Source organism: Cynocephalus volans, chromosome 5 (genome assembly GCF_027409185.1).
Source record: "Cynocephalus volans isolate mCynVol1 chromosome 5, mCynVol1.pri, whole genome shotgun sequence".
Classification (NCBI taxonomy): domain Eukaryota; kingdom Metazoa; phylum Chordata; class Mammalia; order Dermoptera; family Cynocephalidae; genus Cynocephalus; species Cynocephalus volans.
This window is the reverse complement of record NC_084464.1, coordinates 93,412,962-93,436,533: the sequence shown is the minus strand read 5'-3', so window position 1 is coordinate 93,436,533 and position 23,572 is coordinate 93,412,962. Positions and strand designations below refer to the sequence as shown.

At 40.6% G+C, this 23,572-nt stretch overlaps 1 protein-coding gene across 2 annotated transcripts in view; it reads left to right on the top strand.

The window, feature by feature from the left end:
• MDN1 (midasin AAA ATPase 1) overlaps positions 1-23,572 on the top strand; it is a 148,157-nt gene that overhangs the window by 112,884 nt on the left and 11,701 nt on the right. For both annotated transcript variants that reach the window (XM_063096091.1, XM_063096090.1), the window contains 18 exons: positions 796-958; positions 4,639-4,785; positions 5,271-5,397; positions 6,825-6,930; positions 7,336-7,451; positions 8,368-8,841; positions 9,044-9,270; positions 9,804-9,959; positions 10,136-10,305; positions 11,036-11,197; positions 13,367-13,504; positions 15,522-15,663; positions 17,116-17,291; positions 17,889-18,041; positions 18,552-18,702; positions 20,777-21,105; positions 21,429-21,596; positions 22,835-22,936. In XM_063096091.1, the coding sequence (XP_062952161.1) occupies positions 796-958; positions 4,639-4,785; positions 5,271-5,397; positions 6,825-6,930; positions 7,336-7,451; positions 8,368-8,841; positions 9,044-9,270; positions 9,804-9,959; positions 10,136-10,305; positions 11,036-11,197; positions 13,367-13,504; positions 15,522-15,663; positions 17,116-17,291; positions 17,889-18,041; positions 18,552-18,702; positions 20,777-21,105; positions 21,429-21,596; positions 22,835-22,936 (3,207 nt within the window). The remainder of the gene's footprint in view (positions 1-795; positions 959-4,638; positions 4,786-5,270; positions 5,398-6,824; positions 6,931-7,335; positions 7,452-8,367; positions 8,842-9,043; positions 9,271-9,803; positions 9,960-10,135; positions 10,306-11,035; positions 11,198-13,366; positions 13,505-15,521; positions 15,664-17,115; positions 17,292-17,888; positions 18,042-18,551; positions 18,703-20,776; positions 21,106-21,428; positions 21,597-22,834; positions 22,937-23,572) is intronic.

Genomic DNA, 23,572 nt, shown 5'->3' with positions numbered 1-23,572 from the left:
GGGAGTAATCACTTTTGCCTTCTTACGGTATTTCTGGCTGTGGGGTTCACAGATTTAGCAATGGAGGTCCTCGAGCTATTTTTAGTATTTCAGTAGTCCAGAAAGCAGAATAGAAGCTGAGCACATAGCCCTAATATGGCTGCACAGATTGATATGGCTGCCACGTTTATTTTCTTTTGACTGAATTCATCAGCTCACTGCTTCTGTCATTCTGATCAAAATTTGATTTGCTCATGATGACAGCGTAGGAATTTTAGGGATTTTTTCACAGAAAAAAATAATGAAAATATGCCCCTCATGGATGAAAGCTCTTTCCTTCATCTGATATCTGAATTTCTGATATTTGAACTGTTAATCAGGAATTGGAGCATTGGGTAGATGGTAAGTAGGATTTGGGGACCAGTTTTGCCTTGCTTGTGTGTCTGAGAAACACAGTCTGGCTCAGCACCTTAGGGGCAACAGTTACGTTATTCATTCTGCTGTGTTCGTAGACTTCTAGAACCAAAGTTTCCTTGTGGCTGGCATAGAAAGCGTAGCTGGATAGGGGGGTGGTGTGGGAGTTCCTTCTGTTACAGTGACCTTATATGAGTAACAATTTTCTAAATATCCACAGTACATGCCTATTTTACTTTTAGTGATACTACATTTGTTCTCATGAAACTTCAGAGATGGTGATAATTTTATATTTGGTGGGCTAGGTGTATATGCATGTGCAGCATTTAAATTTAGCACCCGTGCAGGATAAAACTTATTGTCATTCTCAGTAGCAAGACTAACCTGTGTTCTGTCTCATAGGCCATGACTCCAGAACAGTATCAGGGTATTGCTCCTTTCCTCTTGGAGGGGGAGCTTCAGCGTCGCTTGCCAAAGCTCATGAAACGGATGAGGAAGATGTGCCTCGTGATCATGAAGGAGAGTCCCCTGCCTCATCTAGTGGAGGGTCTCGATCAGTTCATTGGTGGGTGCCAGCAGCTAGGGCAAGGGTGGGACTTGCACTCTGTTTTCCTGTGTGGCCCAGGAGGGATGGGAATGTGGTACCTATGTCCTTTGTCGACATAGTGTTGAATTCATTGAATAAGCAAGTGGGCTAAAAACCAGCAGAACCCAGGCACAGAAGCCACTTGAGAACCCACAAACTGTCGTAGTTTTCATCTTGTCATCCTCTCCTGTAAACTAGTCATACGTTATGCCATTTTCTGTGATAGCCTTATCTACACCAGTTCTTGTTGGTTGGGGACATGGGGAGAGGGGCATGGAGATGGATTTCCTGGAGTCTCTAAACTGTCTCTCCCTGTCAGAATATTGTCTCCCTTGAATAAAAGGAAAAGGAAGATTCATCCACAGTTCTCTTTTGCTTTCCTCACTTCAGAGAGGTATAGCAGTTTCATTTCCCTGGCTGTCTTTGCTTGGGGAAGATGAGAACAAAGATCCACTCTGTAGTAAAACAGCAATGATTAGGGAAGGAAATCCAGAACCTGATAGATTGTTTGGGCCTTTGGCAGCCTTTTACCACCTCACTCTTTTTTTTTTTTTTTTTTTTAAATTTATAAAGAAACAAAATTTATTTCTTATGGTTTCAGAAGCTGAGAAGTCCACAGTTCAGGGGGTGCATATGATAGGGCCTTTCTCTTGGTGGGAACTCTCTTACAGGGTCCTGTGGTCATACAGAGTGTCACGTGGCAAGAGAATATCAAGAGCAAGCAAGCTAACCTGCTCACTCGCTCTCCTTGTAAAGCCATCAGAACCACACCCATGATAACTCCAGGAATGGATCAGTCCATTCACGAGGGCGCAGTCCTCACCTCTCAAAGGCCTCACCTTTCAAATATCATAATCGGATTTCACACCCTCTTAACACTGTTACAAGGGGGGGGGTCAAGTTTCCAACACTTGAACTTTTGGGGGACACCCTTGATCCATTGCAAGCTGTGCCTTCAAAATCCCTCCAGGATTTCATCCTCCTCCACTATGTCCTCCCATCACCCCAGTCCAAGACACAATATCTCTTCTGGATCAAAGCAATGCCCTCCTTGCTGGTTTCCCGGTGCCCATTTCTGCCTGCATGCGTCCTCCTATAATCTGTTTTCAATGCAGCAACTAGAGCAATCAAAGTGTAAATCTGATCACATCATTTCCCTGCTCAAAAGCATCACTAGCTTCTCTTCCATCTCAAAGGAAAAGCCAACATGTTCACAAGGACATCTGCTTTAACTCTGACTCCACTCTTGCCATGCTCTCTCTTATGCTCTCTATTCCAGCCACACTGGAGTCTTTGCTGTTCATCTCCCAGGACAGGTGCCCACTCTCCTCCCTCTACTCAGTTCTCTTCCCCTAGATATCAGTTTGGCTCGTTCCCTCACTTCATCTTCTCACAGAGGCCTTTCCTGAGCAGTATTGGGAAATTGTCACACACACAAACTGCTTTTCCCCATCCCTGCTTAATTTTGAGTGGTAGATATGTATCTCATATGTATCATGTATGTTTATTTATTCATATACATATAAATTGTCCTTACTTTATATAAGCTCCGTGAGAGTGGTGCTGTTTTGGCTCCCTTCCTTCACTGCCATTTCCCCATTACTTACAATGCTAGGTGCGTAGTAGGTGCTCAGTAAATGTTTGTTGAATGAATGCATGCACAGTGTAATAATGAATGAGAAACACTGAGAAGAAAACAAGTAAGTAAATCATGAAACGGTGTTGCTTTGTGTTGCTTCACCCCCACCTATTTGTCACCCCACTTCCCCTGGGTGACGGAGACGCAAAGGATTCCTCAAAGCCCATCTCTACTGAGCAGTGAGAAGCCCCAAAGTGGTTAACTTTCCTGGGACTCTCCAGCAAGACGGATCCCTTCCTTGGGAAAATTAATGCCGAATTGGGGTTCTCTTCCTGCATTTATTTTCCAGACCAGGAAGTTACAGGAAGAGAACAAAGGTGGGGTTATAGTTTAATGGTATAGGCTGGTAACTTTCAGTGAAACAAGCCAGATGACATTCCAGTAAGGCTATCAACAAAAGCTTTCATCTCAACAAACATTTCTTCTCACTCAAGCAGTTTCTCAGTATCTTTACATAACAATCAATAATTAGTCTGTCTTTGAGCCAGCAACCTGCTGTGCCACAAATCTTTATCTCACACCAGAGACCTGTAGCCTGAGGAAAATTTCTAGTCCTTGCAAGGTCAATATTTGAAACTGCAAGACTTTGGAAAACCAGGCCCTGTGAAGTACATATGCTTTATAGTATATTCCACGTAAAGGTTTTTCAGGGGAGGTTAGAATATCACCTCCCTTTTACCATGTACCCCAGGGAGCATGCTGTCAGAGTGAGGCTGGCCTTCCTTTAATGAGACTGCAGTATGAACTCAAGCTGCTCTTTATTTTTAAAACTTGTTAGGATAATAGCCTACTATCCATTGCTCAAGGTGCCCTGTCCCTGAGCCTGAGGATGAGGGTGAGTGGAATACAGATCCACATGCCTTTCCTGGAAAGGACACATGAGCTATGTGATATAACACTTTTCCTCCTCTCCTCTAACTCTCTCATGGTGTCAGTATGATGTGTACGGTACGCTTGCTCTCATCTGGTGATTGCCTGGTATTTATTTGTCTGCTAGGGCTGCCTTAGCAGAGTACCACAAGATGGGTGGCTTAAACAACAGAAACTTACTGTCTCAGTTCCAGAGGATAAAAGTCCAAGGTTCTGAGGGCTTTCTCCCTGGCTTGCAGATGGCCACCATCTCACCGTGTCCTCACATGGTCACTCTTCCATCTGTGCATTCTCTGTGTCCTAATCTCTTCTTTTAAGCACTCCAGTCATACTGGATTAGGGCCCACCCTCATTTTACCTCAATTACCTTTGTAAAGGCCTTAAATGTAGTCACATTTTGAGGCACTAGGGGGTTAGGACTTTAACATTTGAATTTTGGGGGGGACACATGACACCACTGTGACAGGTTGGCAGCATCCTCGTGTTATAGATACCCATATGTATTCAGGAAGGCAGCATGGTGATATGGCATGGTGTTTGGGCTTTGAAGTGGGTAGGCCAGGGCTCAAGTCTTGGTTCATCCACTTGTTAGCTGAATGGCCTTTAGAAAGTGACTAGAGCTCTCTGAGCCTTTCTTTAAAGTCTGTAAAATGGAGCTACAAATAAGTGCTGCTGAAGTGGTGCAGATTAAAAGCATTTTATAAGTGCCAGCTACAGTGAATGAACTCAATACATACTGTATTTATTAGAAATTTCCCTCAGGTGATTAAAATTTCTAGTGTGATACTGAACATAGTTGGTGCTCAATACATGCTTTTTGCTTGATTGATTATAAAACCCCTCAATAAAAAATAACAACCACTTTTGTTTGGGTTATTTATTGGGTTATTATTGGGTTATTTATTTATTATTTTGTTTGGGTTATTGTCAAGAGATGTGAAATCCCATGTGTTCTTATTTTTCTGTTAGAGTGCATCTTGACCAGTTTAGTTCAAACACTTATTGCAAATTTACCAAATGCTAGGGACTATGTTAGATATCCCGAATATAAAGATGAAGGGTACCTGGTCCTCATTCCTCAAAAGATCTTTGGTATTGGATAGCTTAAACACATTTGTAAGCCCCCGGGATTTTTGTATTTCCCCAACAGGTGAAGTGATTTCCTCTGTGAGTGAGCTGCAGAGCTTAACGGTGGAGCCCTCTGCAGAGAAGGAGAAGCAGCGCTCTGAGGCCAAGCACATTCTCATGCAGAAGCAGCGAGCTTTGTCAGACCTCTTTAAACACCTTGCAGAAACTGGTAAGGTGCTCGCTTAAAATCCAATGAAATATAACCACCAACTTTTAGGGGAGAAAAACAACATGGGGGGAATTCTAGAGACAGTTGAGATGGTGGAAAACAGAAGGTGGCAGGCAGGGTTTTGAAATGTCATTCTAAGAGTTCTGGTCACACACAGGAAAATGTTATGATGAACCATTTATCGTTCCCAAATATTTTCAATTTTGTAATGAGGTTTCTTAGAATTTTAAGTTTTCATTGCCATATGTTGTACAGCATCCACCCTTCCTCATAGTACAGAGTTTGCTTCTCAAACTAACGAGCAGGCACGTCACCTGCAGGATCCCACTAAAGTGCAGATGCAGATCCTGTTTCGGTTGGTGTGAGGCAGGGCCTAGCTCCAGGCCAGTGCTGTTCATAGGACTTTGCTTTGAGTAGAAGGGCGCGGGGGGCACATCCATTCTCACTCGAGTTTCTTGCTTATGTGAATACTACTTATTTCCTAGGTTTGTCATATCGTAAAGGTCTTGCCTGGGTCCGTTCAAAAAACCCTCAAGAGATGCTTCATCTTCACCCATTAGATCTCCGGAGCGCATTGTCGATAGTCAGCAGCACTCAGGAGGCTGATTCTAGGTTTGTTCTTTTTGAATTATAAACGGAACAAGTCATTTAAGCCTCCTTGTCTTTATTTGCCAAAATGGGGATAGCAGTACCTTTCTGGCAGAGTTGTTGTAAAGGTTAAGTAAGATGCCATTTATAAAAGTGCCTGGCTCAGGATCTGGCACGTGATGAACGTTCAGTAAAATGTTCATTTTCTTCTTTCTTTTTTCTTCCCTCGTATTCACCTCTCCCATTCTCCTTTTTTTTTTCTTTTGTCCTTTGATCTTCCTGAGGTCTGCTCACTTGATTTGAATGTGCAGGTGGAAATCTGTGAGCAATAGCCACCTTTTTAGCTGCTCCTTATACATATACCCCTTATAAGTTCTAATGTATTCTTGAATTTGAGAGCCCCTAAACTTTTGAGACAGACAGCTACTTCTATGTTAATATCCACAGCGGAGGTTGTTGTAAATGATGATTTGCATGGTCTGGGTACAGCATACATTTGTGTTTTGTTTGCTCAGTGGCCCTTCCAGGACTTTGAATTTGAATTCAACACAACATTGTAAAAAGGGGAAATTTTACATGAGCATTCTGGATTTTCAGTTTTTCAGGAAAATTTTCGCAGTGGACTTGCATTCCCATCTGGTCGATGGTTGTAGCTGAGTAGTGGTGTCCTCTTGACAGCACACATGCTGTCCAATTAATGCTAGTCCCCACCAGTCCCTGTGGCTTCCTCTGTGTTGAGGTTAACTGTCACTGCCATATATCATTTTGTGCATAGCTGTCCTCAGTCATTGATGTTATCTGCCTGGCTCCTGTAAGCACCAAAATTTATGACCCCTAACCCTCCACTGCTGAGGTGGTTATGAAGATTTCATTGAGGAACTATGTCATCATCATCATCATTTGTTTCCCCACTGTACTTGCATTGCTAAATACAGTCGTCTCTCGGTATCCTTGGGGGATCGGTTCCAGGGTCTGTGGATACCAAAATCCATGGATGCTCAAGTCCCTGGTATGAAATGGTGTAATTCTGTATTTGCATATAACCTACGCATATCCTCCTGTATACTTTAAATCATCTCTAGATTACTTATAATACCTAATACAATATAAATGCTATGCAAATAGTTGTTACACTGTATTGTTCAGGGGATAATAACAAGAAAAAGAGTCTGCATATATTCACTACGGACAGTTTTCTTCTCCAAATGTTTTTGACCTGTAGTTGATCAAATCCACGAATGCAGAACCCACATAAATGGAAGGCTGACTGTATACAATACATCCTTTGTATAAAGGACTAAAGAGTGCCTGACAATGAGTTCTCATAGAAATAAATCTCTTCAGACTGTTGACTTTTGGCTGTGGCCAAATATACCAATCTCTGAGTCTTTAGTATCTGGAGTGGGAGATTGTGGTTTTAATTAAGTAAATAATGTTAATTTCCTTTCCAGGCTGCTTACAGAAATCTCATCTTCGTGGGATGGGTGCCAGAAGTATTTTTATCGCTCTCTTGCACGGCACACCAGGCTTAACACAGCCCTAACAACTCCTGCCAAGGTAGAGTGATAGAACATGAGATCGCAGGGGCCCAGGGAAAGCTCCTATTCTGTTCATCCCAGGGCAGCATTCTCAAATGTTAAGTGATAACAGCCTATTTGTGAAAGTGAGTGAGGCTTTTGCAGAGCATCGTTACACTTAAAATATAAATCAGAGTAATTTTGTGCTAAATCAGAGAGCATCCTATTATAAATTCTGTTACAATTGTCAGCAGGACCAAATGTATAAGAAAAATTATGGAAGAAATAGTTCAAATTGAGAGTGCCACCTTCAAATCTTGTGAGTTGAGAATACCACTCATGTCCAATTATAGTGTTAAACCTAGTTCCTACTTCATGAAACAGCTTTCTCAGTGTTTGTTTGCAAGCGACACCTTCAGGATGCTTTTCTTTCTCCCTCTGCCAGGAGATGGGCATGGGCAATGTTGAGCGGTGTAAAGGGTTCTCTGCACATTTGATGAAGATACTCATCCGACAGCGGCGTTCCCTGACCACGCTGACTGAACAGTGGATCATCCTCAGGTATCAGCTTTTGTGGCGTGAGTTAGGAAGAACTGTATAAGGTAGCTCAGAGTTGCTGCACGTGGCGAGAGGAGTAAGACCTGCCCTCAGTTGTGAAATGAGTTTGAGGCCCAGGTGGAGTTTCGCTTGGCTCTGCCCCTTGCTTTTGGTGATATGCCTGTGGTCCCCCCTCTCCCCCTGTGCTCTGGTCACCCCTCCTGGGAGAATAGGGATCAGGGAATGAGTTTGGGGTTGAGTCAAACAGTGCAAATTATGAGGAATGAACTATACCTAGGCCTGGAATGAGGACAGACATTCATTGCTGAAAGTCTCTCTTGGCTGATAGATTGGGTTGTGCTAATGGTTTCCAGGCATCTGAGTCACTGGGCACAGATCAGATTTGAGTCTGCTTCCATAAGTTAGGTTTTAGGAATCCCAAAGTAGCAATTTGCTGAGCCATACATGCATACTGCTCAATGGAAACAAATAATTAAAAGATAAGGACAGTTAGGAAGGCTGTCATCATCTGTTGAGTAGATTCTTGGCAGAGAGATAGTATTTCCAGACTCTAATCACTTTCACTTCAGCTTTTTCTGCTACATTCATTAGGGCTCATGTAGCAAAGTACACAGTTCATTTACTAGATAGTAGTAGTCGAAACCGCTGCAGTGGTATGATTTTGTTGGACGTGAGAGGGCTCTAAGGGTCAGGCGGTAAGCAGGTTGTTTTGATACCTCTCCTGAAATACTGAAGGATGTGTTTAAGTACTTTGGGAGGCATTTAAAAAGATTTCTTACCTATCTGCAGGATCTTTCCTTCTTGATTACCTGAAAAAAAGCCCATGTTTAGCAACACACGAGTGAGTTTACTGTTAAAAATAATCTGATGACATGGTTTAAGATGCCACTGTGTTTTCCCCATGGGTTTCTCTGCACAGGAACCTCCTCAGCTGTGTGCAGGAGATTCACAGCAGGCTGACAGGGCCTCTGGTCTACCCTGTGGCCTTCCCTCCTCAGGATGGCTTGCAGCAGTGGACAGAGCGGCTGCAGCACCTGGCCATGCAGAGCCAGATCCTGCTTGAGCAGCTCTCCTGGCTGCTGGAGTGCTGCCCCAGTGCAGGGCCAGCTCCAGGCCATGGCAATGCCCAGGTGCAGGGTCAGCCTTCTGCCCCCGACCTGGGAGGACCAGAACTAACCAAGGGACGGCTTCTGGACCTAATTCCTTCTGAACTGAGCTACCCGTCCCCAGTTCCTGGAAATAAGCTGCCTTCTGGTTGCCGGATGCGGAAACAGGACCAACTTTGGCAACAGTCAACTACAAGATTAACAGAGATGCTGGAAACCATTAAAGCAGTGAAAGCTGAAGTCGACAGAATTAGACAGCAGTCGTGTGAGACTCTCTTTCATTCTTGGTACGTGTGTCTATGTTTTTACTCTTCTTCTGTGTGCTTCAGTGCTTATTCAGAATTTAGTAATGGAATAAAATTAGGAAAAGAATGATGCTTCAGTGTGTACATTTTAGTGGTTGGAGGGAGAGGTGTGTGTGTGTGTGTGTGTGTGTGTGTGTGTGTGTTGTAGCCCCTTCCTTTCAACATTGTGGCATTTCTGTTATAGGACAGATTTTGAAGTTTGTTCTGCTGGGCTGAACTGCCTGTCTCAGATGTCAGCTCATTTGCAAGGCCTGCAGTCCTTGTTCATTCTTCCAGGGATGGAGGTTGAGCAAACAGACCCACAAATGGCCTTAGTTGAAAGCCTGGAATATGTAAGAGGAGAAATCAGTAAAGCCACGGATGAGTTTACTACCTGGAAGACACACCTACTCTCTTCAAGCAGCCAAGGAGGTAAGTAAAGACTCTTGTTTAGTAAGGGAGTAAAAGTCCAATGTAGAAATGGTACGTTGTAGGTTTAATTCTAGTGATTCTAAAGCCACATTACGTTTTCTTCTAGATGTACCTGTCCAAGGTTCTAAGGCAGGGAGGTGTGGTTGGGATCCACAGCTCTTAACATTTTGCCTCCTTCGTTTGAGTGCCTTGCCTTTGGATTGTCTTCATGCCGCACACTTTGTAGCACATGTGTGGGAAGGCAGCACAAGCTCACTCCTCTGTTAGTTTTCCCCTGCACTGCAAAGCTTAAGGCTAATATTTAGACTATGTTGGTGTTTATACACACCATCTTAACTATTATTTTCATATTTTACATTCTTTTAGCAAAATTGTTTTAATTTAAAATCATAAGCTTGTAGATTTATCTAGGGAAGGAAGTTGTCTTACTCATTTCTGTATCCAGAATAGCTTGATACAGAGGCTCGTCCACAGGAGGTGCAGAAACAAATGATTGGAATTTTTTGTTTGTTTTGTATCATGCTACTTACTAGGGAACCAAATGTTGGATGAAGGATTTGTGGAAGATTTTTCAGAGCAAATGGAAAGTGCTATCCGAGCCATCCTCTGTGCCATCCAGAACTTAGCAGAAAGAAACAAGAAAAAAGCAGAGGAGAATATGAATCAAACAAGACCACAGGAAGAGAATGGTATGCCAAGTCCGACAAAAATTCGTTTCATACTTGATTTAAGTTTTGTATTTGATGATTTATTTCTGTGGCTAAATAATTAAGGACAGATGTTAGAAATAGACGACTGTGTATGAAGAGAAATGAAATGGTTTGTTTTCTGTTATTCATCATGTTGTATTTTCTGTGAATGAAAGAGGCAGCAGGCTTCGAGAGACTGCAATCAGGACATCTAACAAAACTCTTAGAGGATGACTTCTGGGCTGATGTGAGCGCTTTGCACGTGCAGAAGATAATTTCTGCCGTCTCCGAACTATTGGAGAGGCTGAAGTCGTATGGTGAGGATGGCACAGCAGCAAAGCACACGGTAACCAACTGTTTTTTACAAGTGTCTTGCTCTGCAGAGTGGGCTTCACCTTGCTGCATGGGGATAGGTTCACAAGCAGGCCTCAGTGCCGAAATCACTGAGTTTGATCTATTTGTACATGTAAATGTCATTGACAAGCTTTGAAAAGCTGAGGGTTTGCTAGCTAAGGGCTATAATTATAAGATGCATAGGTGCAAAAATGCTAACAATCCAGAATATCCATTATTTTAGGATTCTTTCATATCCTAATCACTTACCCCCAGTATTTGATGTTGATGGATGTTGGTGCTGTCAGCTGAGTCTTAACCACCATCCTCTGCAGACACCACACCCTCTACATTAAGCTAGCAGAGTAAGAAGTTGTAGTTTCTATAGTAAATCCAGAGAAGCACTTATTTTGTAGGACATTCTATGTTGTTCTGTAGCATTGCCTCCAGTGCCAACTTTGAATTGGCTATAGAATTTGTAAACATTTTATTATTTTTTTTTAATTTTTAACTAAATGCGACTTTAGTAACTGAGAATTTAAAGTGCACTTTTGTGAGGGTTTGTGGGAATGAAGAAGAAATCTCAGTGAGGGAGGGTAAAAACACCTAACTCGCCACTAGTTACATTTAGTACATTCACAGTATTGTACAACCAGTGCCACTATCTAGTTCTAGAACGTTTTTATCACTCCAAAGGAGAGCTGGGACCTGTTAAATAAACAGTATGTTTGCTTTGTCCCCAGCTGTTCAGCCAGTCTTGCTGCTTGCTGGTGCGCCTGGTGCCCATGCTCTCCAGCTACTCAGACCTCGTCCTCTTCTTCCTGACCATGTCTCTGGTGACTCACCGGAGCACTGCAAAGCTGCTCTCTACACTTGCCCAGGTGTTTACAGAACTTGCCCAGAAGGTGAGTACTATTCACATGAGTGCTGTGGCGCAGCAGGGACCCAAATACTCTATTTCCATTAGTGTTTGGTTTGATGGGCTTTTGTTTTGGACCATCACAAATAGGAGCTTGTTTGCTCTCCTTCTGGCTTCTTTAGGGCTTTGCCCAGCACCCTTTTGCTAAACTTGTTTCTACTAACATCTTGGAACCTGCAGACGCCATGCTGATGAGTTCTCTGGACTCCAGAGGCTGTTCAGAGGCTGCTGCTTTCTATTAACACACCCTTCTCTCCCTGACCCCAATTTGTAATCTTCTTTAGGTAACTCTTGAGCTACACTTGCAGGATAAATCATTAAGGCTATTAAGTTTTCTTTAAACCATTTATATGTGATCATGGTTACATGGTAGTGGGGCTCTTAGTATTAGGAGGAGGATTTTTCCTTAAGAGGAAAGTCATTCATTCATTCAGTCCTGTACCCAGTACTGTGAAAAGCACTGAGTTTGTAGAGATTGTAGACCCTGCTCTTGAGATTCAGGGGCAGGAGATAGTGAAATCTAGCAGACCCAACAAGGTATGATAGGTCCAGTCACAGAGGTATTCAGTTCTTGAATTCTGAGCCTCAATTTCCTCATATGTAAAGTGAGATCTGCCTACACTCAAGTAGCATTTTTGTGAGAACCACCTTCAGCTGAATATACAGTTCATTAAGTATTCTAAGATATTCTCCAAATCTAAGTGCAGTGCAGGTGAGATTCACTTGAAGATAGGAATTTACAAACTGAAGATGGGGTCTGGATTTCTTGTGAACACTCAAGAGTTCTTAGTTATGAGTCTCTGAAATACTGGAATGCTCAAAAAGTGGGAGGCAAGCCTAATGCCTCTTATCTAGAGGATAAATGTGTGCGTCTGTTGAGGAATAAGTAAATGAATGAGTCTCAGGTTTGTCCCATCCATGTGATGGGCACTGAGTTGCACTTACATCCCATAAGTTCTTGGAGAAAAAACTATACAAAAGACAGTGGCAGGGTCGTGTATGACAAGGGTGCCTTGAGATTTGAGTGAGCTGTATTTGTGTATTTGCACTGTTCCTTTTGTCTGCTAGGCTCTGGAATGACTTTGGCCAGTCAAACCTGTGTGTGTTTTGGGGAGGAGGTATGGGGGTGAGAATGGTTCTAATAGGTGCAGAATGTTGGGAGCCCAGTGGCTGTCCTAGCTGTAGCTTTTGTGGTGATGTACCTGGAGAGGGGATCTGAATCTCCTTCCTATGTGGTCTCATTCTCCTGCCTACATCTGAATGTGTCTCTTTAAAAATAATGTAGCTCAATGGGAAAATTAAGTAAGTTAACCACAATGTATTTTCCAATCAACTTTCCCAGAATATGTGTCCTGAATGTGAGTTTGCCTTTGCTTTATTTTTTTTGTGTGTCTGAATTGTATATTCTTTCTGAATAGGGCTGAGGGAACTTGACAGTAGGTTAGACACAGTGCTAAGATTATAGATCTAGGTTGTAATTAAAGCACTTAATCCACAGGAAGCTATTTCTGTGTAAGCAAGTCACAATCAGTGTTTGCTGGTCTTGGATCTTAATTCCTTGTTAATTGGCAGCTTATTTTTTACTACATTCTCATCCTCAGATTCACAAATATCTTGATAGCATATATTTTCTCTTATAAGGTTAAAATTTCTGATTGAGAGTGACTACTTTCTTCTCCATCTTTTTCTATTTGCTTTTGTCCCTTAGGCTAATAGTTTTTCTTTTCAGCCTATTTTCTAACATGAAACAGTTTCGTTAACACTTTGATTCTTACTGTGTCAGACTGTGGTGTTCTCTCCAGAGCCCATTCTGCCCTTGCTCAATGACCTGCTCCTAAATACCATCCTTCTAGCATACTTCATTAAAATTTCTGTCTTGGCACAGTGACAAATTACCAATGCTAGAGGCCTCTACAAAGTCAATCCCTCATGTAGTAGATATGATGTCAAGTTATGAAACTGCACAATAACTGTTATCACCAAGGAGGAAAAGAATGTCAAAGGTCTGCTGTATTTCCAGCAGATTTAAGATACTGAGCTAGAAAAAGAGTTAAGCTTTTGTTTAATATTTTTTTCCTGTGGCAGGACTGGAAATCCACTTTTTAATTGCTTTTGTGCATAACTGTTCCCTCCATTTTTTAAAAATTTTTCCAAGGGATTTTGCTTGCCCAAAGAATTTATGGACGATTCAGAAGGAGAGGGAGCAACTGAGTTCCATGACTATGAGGGAGGTGGAATTGGAGAAGGAGAGGGCATGAAAGATGTGAGTGACCAGATAGACAATGAAGAACAGGTATGTTTCCCTATGCGTGAAATAGATATATAGTTTATAGAAGCGGACTTCCTTTTCCCTTTCTTTTCAATATTTAAATTACACATATAAAATTTCTTTTAAATGGCTTTCAAATCTGGAGCAGTAGGGATATTGGAGCTTTGGCAGTCGGTGTAAATAGATATTTGCTTAAGATTTTCTAGAGAGTATTTTTGGTAGTAGTAATTTTAAGGATAAAAAGGTTGGTTGTTTTAAGTGATAATTGCATTTAACAAAAATGCCAGACTTTGCTATGAATAGCTTTTGTTGTTGTATGTCTTTAAGACTTGATGAAATTTTAAAATCTGTATCCTTTTTTGGTTGGAATCAAGAATGCTTTTGAAATATTCAGGTGCTGTGGACTAAGATTATTGCATTGCTTTTTAAAGTGCTCATCTCATTTAGAAGTGTTTTTATGTATGTTGTGTTATTTAGGTTATCAGCTGTGACTTGAGGATATAAAAGGTAGTGGGATTTCTTTTTATCACTTAAAAGAGTATTCTAAGTCTAAATCATGTCATAAATTTGTATTAAAAGTATGGTTACAGCTATGAGAGGAGCAAACCAATTCAAATTCACTCTTTTCCTTGGCATGGGAAATTGGGAAGAAATTTTTTTAAAAAGGAGTAATGTAGTATTTAGGTGGTGGAGTTCTGTGTAATTTTTTTGTTATTTTGGCTTCTCTGCATTTCTCAGATTTAACTTAATCAGCATATACTACTCTTCTAACTGAAAGAAAAATTAAAGTAAAAAATTCAAACCTAAAAGAAGAGTACAATCCAATGCAAAAACCATTAAGTGGGATAAAAAAGCTACCAGAACAATGTAACAGTATCTGCTAAATTTTAAGTTATGTATATTCTTTGACCCAGCAATTCCATGTTTTCTTCTAGAAATGCTAGTAATGGTCAAAGATAAGTAGGTATGTGAGAGTGTATGTATGTCTATGCAGGATGTTTACAAAGCATTATTTATAATGGTGAAAATTGTAAAACAATCCAGATATTCATCAGGAGGCAATTATTTCAATTAAGGTACCATCCATGCAGAACAATACTATATATTAATTAAACAGAATGAGGTAAGTTTGTATGTATTAACATGGAAATGTATCTAAGATATATATTTTTTTAATTAAAAGAGAAAAACAAACTGCATAACAGTCTGTAAAGAATGATTCCTTTTTTATTTCAAAAGATGTTGGGAGGCAGGTATTGATAAATATCACCTGTATCACTAAGTATGTGTTGGTATATTCATGGATAAAAGTCAAAGATGGACCAGTGACATTTCCTTTGGAGTTTTGGAGGATGGTTGTGCTATGGAAACTTGCTCTTGCTGTTTTGCTTAGAAATCTTTTTTGTTTTGTTTTGTTTTGGTTTTTTGGCGGCTGTCTGGTATGGGGATCTGAACCCTTGACCTTGGTGTTATAACACCACACTCCAACGTACTGAGCTAACTGGCCCAGCCCTAGAATTCTTTTAAAAGGACTTTAAGAAGTCAACTGTAACAGAAGAGATAACAATCATGAATCTGTTTGCCTCAAATATCACATAGATTATATAGGAATATATGAGTTAAGGAAAAGTGAATAAAATCACATTCACAGTGGGGCATTGTCTTTCAGAAATTAAAATGACAAAAATAGATATTAAAGATTTGGATAATAAGATTGATGGTGAATTTTTTACCCAAAGAATACATAGTCTTTTTAAATATCTTGGAAATTTTTTTTTTTTTTGCAGTTCACATGACGTAAACCTGAACAAAATTTCATACTCTCTGCTCACAAATGTAATAAAGTAGAAATTAATTCCAGAAATGTAAAATAAACTTTTAAGAAATTATTGCATGTGGCTTTCTCTGTTGGTTCTCTTTTTTTTCTCTCCCCAAAGATATTTTTGCACCATTAACTTTGGCATTTATATCCTAGAGCTGAAGTAAGCATTAGTAAAGTTACAACATTCATTTATATTTTATATAATACTTTTTGATATAGGTGGAAGATACATTTCAGAAAGGTCAAGAAAAGGACAAAGAGGATCCTTACTCAAAATCTAATATTAAGGGCGAGGATAATGCCATTGAAATGTCGGAAGACTTTGATGGGAAAATGCATGATGGGGAGCTTGAAGAACAAGGTTTGAGATTATCTGTCACTTCATTCTTGTTTTTGAAAATGTAAATATTTTATCCGGGAAATAACAGGTTCCCAAGAAGGAGCCCGTTGTGGTCTTTTGAAACAAGTTGGCTCCTCTGCGTAACTGCAAATGAAAACCTACGTGTCTGCATGTGACATTGCCATCGCCACCAAAGCAGAAGTCCAGTCAGTTTTGGAGATTCTTCTCTGAGTGAACTGAGACATTGACTGATGTTCTGGCAACCTCATGTGCCAGATGTAGTGGCTCAGTAGTTCCCTTCAGGGAAGCCCGAAAGAGCAAAGAGATGATCCCTAGCAGCTTGGCTCTTAACTCAAAGCAAATTGTTCTGGGTAGTTTTTTTTTTTTTTTTTTTTTTTGTCTTTTTGTGACCGGTAAGGGGATCGCAACCCTTGGTGTGGTGTTGTCCGCACCGCGCTCAGCCAGTGAGCGCACCGGCCATTCCTATATAGGATCCGAACCCGTGGCGGGAGCACCACTGTGCTCCCAAGCGCTGCACTCTCCCGAGTGCGCCACGGAGCCGGCCCCTGGGTAGTTTTTTAAATAACTTTTTTCCCTCTAATTGCAAAAACAGTAGATGTTTATTGTGGATGGTTTGGAATAGAAATGTAGGAAAGAAATAAATCCCTATTAGGACCATCATCCAAACCATTTAATAAATTTTGGTATTTTTCCCCCATTTGTTGTTATATAGACCATATACAGTTCCATAGTCCACTTTTTTTTTTTTTCATTTAACATCTTATGAACATTCCCCTTGTCATTAAAAATTATTTGAAAATATGATTTCTTACAGCACATCATTATCTGCCATATGTTTGTACCATAATTCAGCTCTTGCCCTAAATTTCTGTCCAAAGCTTACTATGAGATACAGTGTCTTGTTCTAAGGGAGGATCTTGCAGAAATGAAAGCTGACCTTAGAGTAGAAGAGTGTACACTTGCCTGAGAAGCATAAGTAGACCTCAAACAAAGACAAAGGCAAGAAAATTCTGATTAATTGATCTAGACCTGAGTTTAGACGTTGGATAGAATCGTAGAAGTACAGTATGTTGGAGAAGGGGAAGGACACTTGGAAATCACCTAGTCCAATTCCATCATTTCACAGATATGAAACTAAAACCCATAATGGTGACCCCCATAATAGGTATTCCCCCAGCACCAGAACCAGACATCCTGACAGCTGTTCCACTACTCTTCTTACTATCTGTTCACACATTATAGACTTTCTTGTTCCTCCAAACAGTTTGCAAAACACACAGGAGGACTGCTTCAGTAGCTCTAAAGGCACATGCCTGTAGGGTGTTCTGTAGAAACAGGCGGTAAATCCCAGGCAGGGCCCTTCCCAGGGAGAGGGGCCATGCCTCTGTTACAGACAAAAGACTGGGTCAGTTTGGGGATCTGCGTAACTAAGCTCAGTGCCTTCCCTTTCAGAAGAGGATGATGAGAAATCAGATAGTGAGGGCGGAGACCTGGATAAACAGATGGGTGATCTCAATGGTGAGCAAGCTGACAAACTAGATGAGAGGCTTTGGGGTGATGACGATGATGAGGAAGATGAGGAGGAAGAAGACAGTAAAACTGAAGAAACAGGACCAGGAATGGATGAGGTAATTGAAAGATTCCCCCATCCCAAAGTCCCCAGGCTGAGAGGAGGTAATCTTCCTGCCATCTGCAACTCCCTGTCATTTACTGCTCTTCCTTTTTCATAGTTGTTGTTGTTCTTCTATTTCTTCCATCTTTCCTTTTTCTTTTTTCTCTCCTATCTCATTGATTGTTTTCAGAACTGAAAGAGTAGCCAGACCCAAGTCATCCCAAGTATTATGGAGGAGGAAAGTTAAGAAGACTCAGTGCAAACGCTCTAAGCGGATTCTCCTGTTGGCCACTGAATGTTTCTAGCTCCCAGCCCAAGAGAACTCCAGGGCTGAGTGTAACACTGCAGCAGCACAGCGTGAGGCATCCAATTACAGACCCACCCCACTGTTCACCCACCAAGTACTGCTGCTGCTGCTGCTGCTGCTGTTTGGGCAGACCTGGACCATTCTCTCCAGGTCATGGATGGCACCCGATCAGCAGATATTTCTATGGGATAGGCCAATAGACACAAAGTATGCACATCTAAGAGCTACATTAGGGAAAGCCAACCCATGCAGAAGCAGTTTCTTGGGTTAAGTGTGATTTTGTGTTTTTTCTTCTCTGACATTTAGGAAGATTCTGAACTTGTGGCTAAAGATGACAACTTGGATGCCCGGAATTTGAACAAAGATAAAAAACAGCAAGATAAAAAGGAGGAAAAGGAAGAAGCAGAAGCTCATGATGGTGGACAGGGCCAGGACAAAATTAATGAACAAGTAGATGAGGTAAGGAGGATTTGAGACTGATCAGCTCTCCTTACTCAAGGCCAGGACCACTGCCCTGCATAGTTCTTAGGGTACCTTGAGACATTTTTTTCCCATATTCATTGATTGCTCTCCCTTTGCTTCATAAGACAATGTGCAACAGAGGCTCTTAACGTAAAATATCTAATTGCTGATTATCGATGAGGTAATAATGCTATTTGGGCTCATGCTCTAGTTTGGAAGCTAAAATATGTGCTGCTTTTCTTTATTTCTTCTCCTAAATTTCTTCATTGAAATCAAGTAACACACTACTTACCATTGGAGAACCTGCACAGAATATGAAATTTGAAATCTAACATGAAAGGTCTAAAAATATCATTAATATACTAATGTGTGCTTATAATTTTACAGAAGAGAAATTATATTATTCTGTCAGCATAATATAAATATTTAGAGCTAATTTGATACAAATTCTACTTTTACAATTTTTTTATGTTTATCTTTTACCCTATTCTCTCTACTGCCCCAAAGAGGGAATATGATGAGAATGAGGTGGACCCTTACCACGGCAATCAGGAACAGCTACCTGAACCGGAGGCCTTGGACCTTCCAGATGATTTGAACCTCGACAGTGAAAATAAGAACGGTGGTGAGGACACAGACAGTGAAGAAGGAGAAGAAGGTACGTCTTTCAGAAACACAAAGAAACCACTTGGCTCATTGGAAAGGAATAGCAACTGATTTCTCTTCCAGGGGTTAGCCCGGTGTCATGGCCAGGTCATAAATCATATTTGGTCAGCTGAATCCCGGTTGGAGAAAATAGTTTGTTCTTCCTTTGTAGTGTTTCTCATGTGAGTAGGCTTACAGCTCATAAGCCAGCACGTCACTGCTGGTCGCTTCCTGTCCTGTGTTTTAGCACTGGTGGCGCTTCACCACACATAGCTCCATCTTTCCATAGCCATTACTGTGTGTCCCATTCCATGGGCTGATGGAAACACTGTACAGTCTGGGTATACCTAGAGCTCTCATGGAGGCCAGTTACAGCTTTTTTAGGGGAATAATGGTTTCAGTTATTGATTGTTGTATGTTTATTCTGAAGTAGGAAGTCATTATAATGGGAAATGAGACTGAATGATCCCAAGAGGAATTACATGCCACATAACAGTAATCTAGTGCCTCTAACACCCATTTTTCCACCATAGTGACTCCTCTAAGGAATGCCATCTGGTATTTGAAAACATGGTGTAGAAGACGCCTCTGTAATAGAGGGCTGCCATTTATACTGGCTAACCAGGTAGAAAGATATGAGCTAGCTTTACTCTGATTAATGAATCAGTTACGTACTTAGAAAAGCTACTTTTAAAAAATCGGTACATTTTTTAAATGCCATATTGGGACAAAAATAGCAAGTTACAAAAGAATAAAGAGTTTCCATTTATGTAAAAATTTAATTTTGGAATCTGACTTCAAACTTAGAATCAACAACCAAGCAAGCATAAAACTAAAATCTACTGGGAGTATAGAATAAGCTCTCTGCCTTAAAATATCCAGGCTCATTTAGGCTATTATGTGTGTGAATTAAGGAGCAATTATTTTAAAGAATTTGCTAATAAAATAATAGTAGAATAATAAAATTATTTTAAGGAATCTGTTAATAAAAATAACTGATTTCCAAAGTGTCCAAAGTAAAGCTCTTTTAATAAACAGAACATTTTCAAATAAGATTGTTTCCATTTGAAGTAGTTGTATTTTCTTGTGTGATGAAGAATGATATCCAATTACTCACAATGATAATTGAGCAATAAACTGTCATTTCCTATCTTTGATCTAAAATTTTCCTTTTGTGGATTTTTTTGGATTATGGTGTTTTTTTTTTAAGTGGATTATTTATTATTTTTTAAATTTAATCATAATTGATTATACATATTTTTGGGATTCAATGTTGACATGTGGATCAAATCAATATTACAAGTATGCATATTGTTACAAATTGTACTTATTCTTTATGCTCCTTGTCCAGTCTCTCCCTATCTCCCTGGCTTCCCCCTCCCACCAGTAACCCTAGATTTCTTCTCTCCCTCTGAAAGAATAGTGGTTAGTCTGTTGATTTGTTGCCTAGATGATCTATCCAATGCTGGTTATTTATTATTTTTTAATGAAATGCACCAGTGAAACAATTATATGTAATATATGCATATAGTTTAGAACAGGGGTTGGCAAACTTTTTCTGTTATGTGTCAGATAATAAATATTCTAGTCTTTGCAGGCCATAAGCTCTCTATTGCAAATACTCAGTTTTACTATGTAGTGTGAAAGTAACCACAGGTAATACAAAATGGATGGGGTAAACACAAAGGTAAGATAATTGATACAGATGTGTTCCAATAAAACTTCAATTACAGAAACAAGTAGAGGGCCAGATTTGGCCTATGGAACATAGCTTGCCAATCCCTGGTTTAGAGAATAATAATAAAATAATTAAAAAATAATAACTATTATTTTATTATCATTAATTCATTAGCATATTCTTTAATACAAATACTCTTTAGTTCACATACATAATAGCCTAAATGGGCCTGGATATTTTAAGGCAGATAGCTTATTATATTCTCTTTTAATTTTAATTTTCTTCGTCTTATGTTTGCTTGCTTCTTGTCTTTAAGGTTGAAGTCAGATTCCAAAACTAATGACCTCCCAGCTTAAGAAATATAAGTTCTTAAAATTCTCTGTTCCTTCTTTTTGTTGTGTCTATCCAGAAGAGAATCCTTTAGAGATAAAAGAAAAATCAATGGATATGGAGGAAGCAGGTCACGAAGTTGAGGAAATAAAGGAAGAGACCGAGGCTGACCAGAATGAAGGTCTAGGCTCATGTGAGCCTGAGGAAGGCCCCAGTGAAGATGACAAGGTGGAAGGAGAGCAAGAGATGGACATAGGAGCTGATGACCAAGACGGAGATACTGATGAACAGCTGGAAGAAAACTCAGCAGAAGAAAACTCAGAGGAGCAGCAGCAGTCTGTGGAGGAAAAAGCCCGTGAGGAAGATGGAGAGAATGGTGTATCTGTTGACCATGGTTTCCAGCCCCAGGTATTGTGTAATGTCTGGCTTTTCTTATGTTAAAAATAATACCAAGGGAACTTCAAAAAGTTCGTGGAAAAATAGGATTGAAAGATAATATGACTCTTTCCATGAACCTTTTGAAGTACCCTCATAGTAACGAGGAGGTGAAATTACCTTATTCCCAGTAGAATCTCTTTTAGGATACTTCTCCATCACCAAGTTGTGCTTCCATGGAATTTTAAGACCCTTGCTGGCTGACTCCCTCCCTGCAGACTCCCCTGAGTGGGGAGGCCCCCCCTCCTCATGTTCTTCCCCCAGAGCATTTCATGCTGTGTTTGATTTCTCTGCAGAAGCAAGAAGAAGAAGAACAGGAGAACTTTGACACAGAGGAGCAGGTGCCAGAGGCCACAGAGAGGAAGAAGCATGCCTCCTGCGGGCAGACTGGGGTGGAGAATGTGCAGAGCATGCAGGCCGTGGAGTTGGCTGGGGCTGCACCCGAGAAGGAGCAGGGGAAAGAGGTGATGGCCCTCGCTGCTGTGGCCAGCTGCCTCTTAAGAGGGTCTCTTCTGCCTGTCTGAAATCTCTTTCTGTTAGCAGTAGTTGGTTTATGTGTGATATCTTTTCTGTTGTTTGTTTTGTTGTTGACGTCTAAAAGATTATCTCTCATTCTTTGAGGAAATGATTGTATACCTATATTTATACACCTCTCAGGACAAACCTCAGAATATTTGCTACACTTAAGGCTATACTTAAGTGATGTACTTAATAAGAAAAATGTATTTGACTGGTAGTTCTCAATGGGAGAATCAGTGTTGATTTTCAGAAAGCTCCCAGGGAAGGAAAGGTTGAATTTAGACTTGATGCAGCAGTAAGCCCCTAATGGTGCTTTCCTTTTATCCTTGCTCATCACCAGGCTTCTAAATGTTTTAATTTAAAAAGCAAAGCGCTTCTTCATTCCTTGACCTGATGGTGATGTATTCCAGTATGGCTACAATTCATGGGCTAGTCAATTAGCTCACTTGGGAGAGTTTGGTGCTGAAAACACCAAGGTCTAAGGGTTCAGATCCCCCTATCAGTCAGACACACATACATACACACACAAAAAAACCTTGTGATATGGCCAAAATTCAGGTTGCCAGCATGCTATGAAAACAGTATTGAATGTCAGAGGACCTACTGGTTACAGTGGTGACCTTGGACAACTCCTTTAGCCTCATTGGGCCCCAGTTTTCTCACCAATAATAGCCATCTATACTTGTTGTACCCCCCCACTGCCACTGCCATTTCACTGAGCACCCATTGGGTACTAAGCATTTTTATTACTTCAGCAAATCCTCACAATAGCCCTATGAATTAGATGACATTGTTCTTACTATTTTCTCTATTTTATATTTGAGGAAAATAAGCCTCAATAAAGTTAAATGACATCCTTAAGGGTACACAGCTGGTTGATGATGAAGCTGGTTTCTGATTGAGGTCTGTCCTGCCTTCTGAGTAAGACATTATACCCCTATAGACAGGAAACAATCAGCCTTGCAAAATGAAGGTGCCTGAGAGGGTAACATAGAGTCAGGTCTAGACCTCCTGTTTCTGCCCAGGCCTTAGTTATAGATGAGTTCCAGAGCAGGCAGGAGTGATTCTATGACTCTGAGATCAGAGTATTGGTGAGAGAAGTTGTGTTCAGTGCAGCATAGTACAGCATAGGTGCTTGTAATAGCTTCCTCCACCTCATTCTTTTATGGTTTTGATTTCCTAGGAACATGGGAGTGGAGCTGCAGATGCAAACCAGGCAGAAGGCCATGAATCCAACTTCATTGCTCAGTTGGCCTCCCAGAAGCACACCAGGAAAAACACACAGGTTTCTATCACTCTTCAACTAAACTTAGGTGAAGGCTGCATGTAGAAAAAGATGCTCTAGAAGTAGTGGCTTAAACAAAAATTTTTAAGCCATGCTCCCTGTCTTTGCTGACATGATGACAGCCTTGGTAAGCACACCATGACCAAGTGGCATCCTATCACTGGGATATCGTTCCTGCACCTCCACTGTGTTCCTGCTATGGAGCTTGAGAGCTAGGTGCTATGTACTGTTGCCCAGCACCAACCAGTCTTACTCTTTTCATTTTCCATAGTCTTGCTTTTTAAGCATTAAGTTTTTTTAACGTATAATCCATGCACATGATACAAAATTAATGTATAAAACCAATCCCCTGAAAAGCCTACATTCTGTCCCTGTCTCCAAGCCATCCAAGGCACCCTCCCCAGAGTGCTACCAGTTTTTTCTTCTTTCAGATATTTTCTGTATATGTGACATGTATGGGAGTATATGTGTATGTGAGGGGTGTTTCTTTGCTTCCTTGCCTTGATTTCAGATATAAAAATATATCACAGATATTGTTTTGCATAAATATAGAGAAGTCTAATTTTTTTAATAGCTGCATTAAATTTCATTCTTATATAACTATGCCTAATTTACTTAACCTGTCCTCTGTGAATG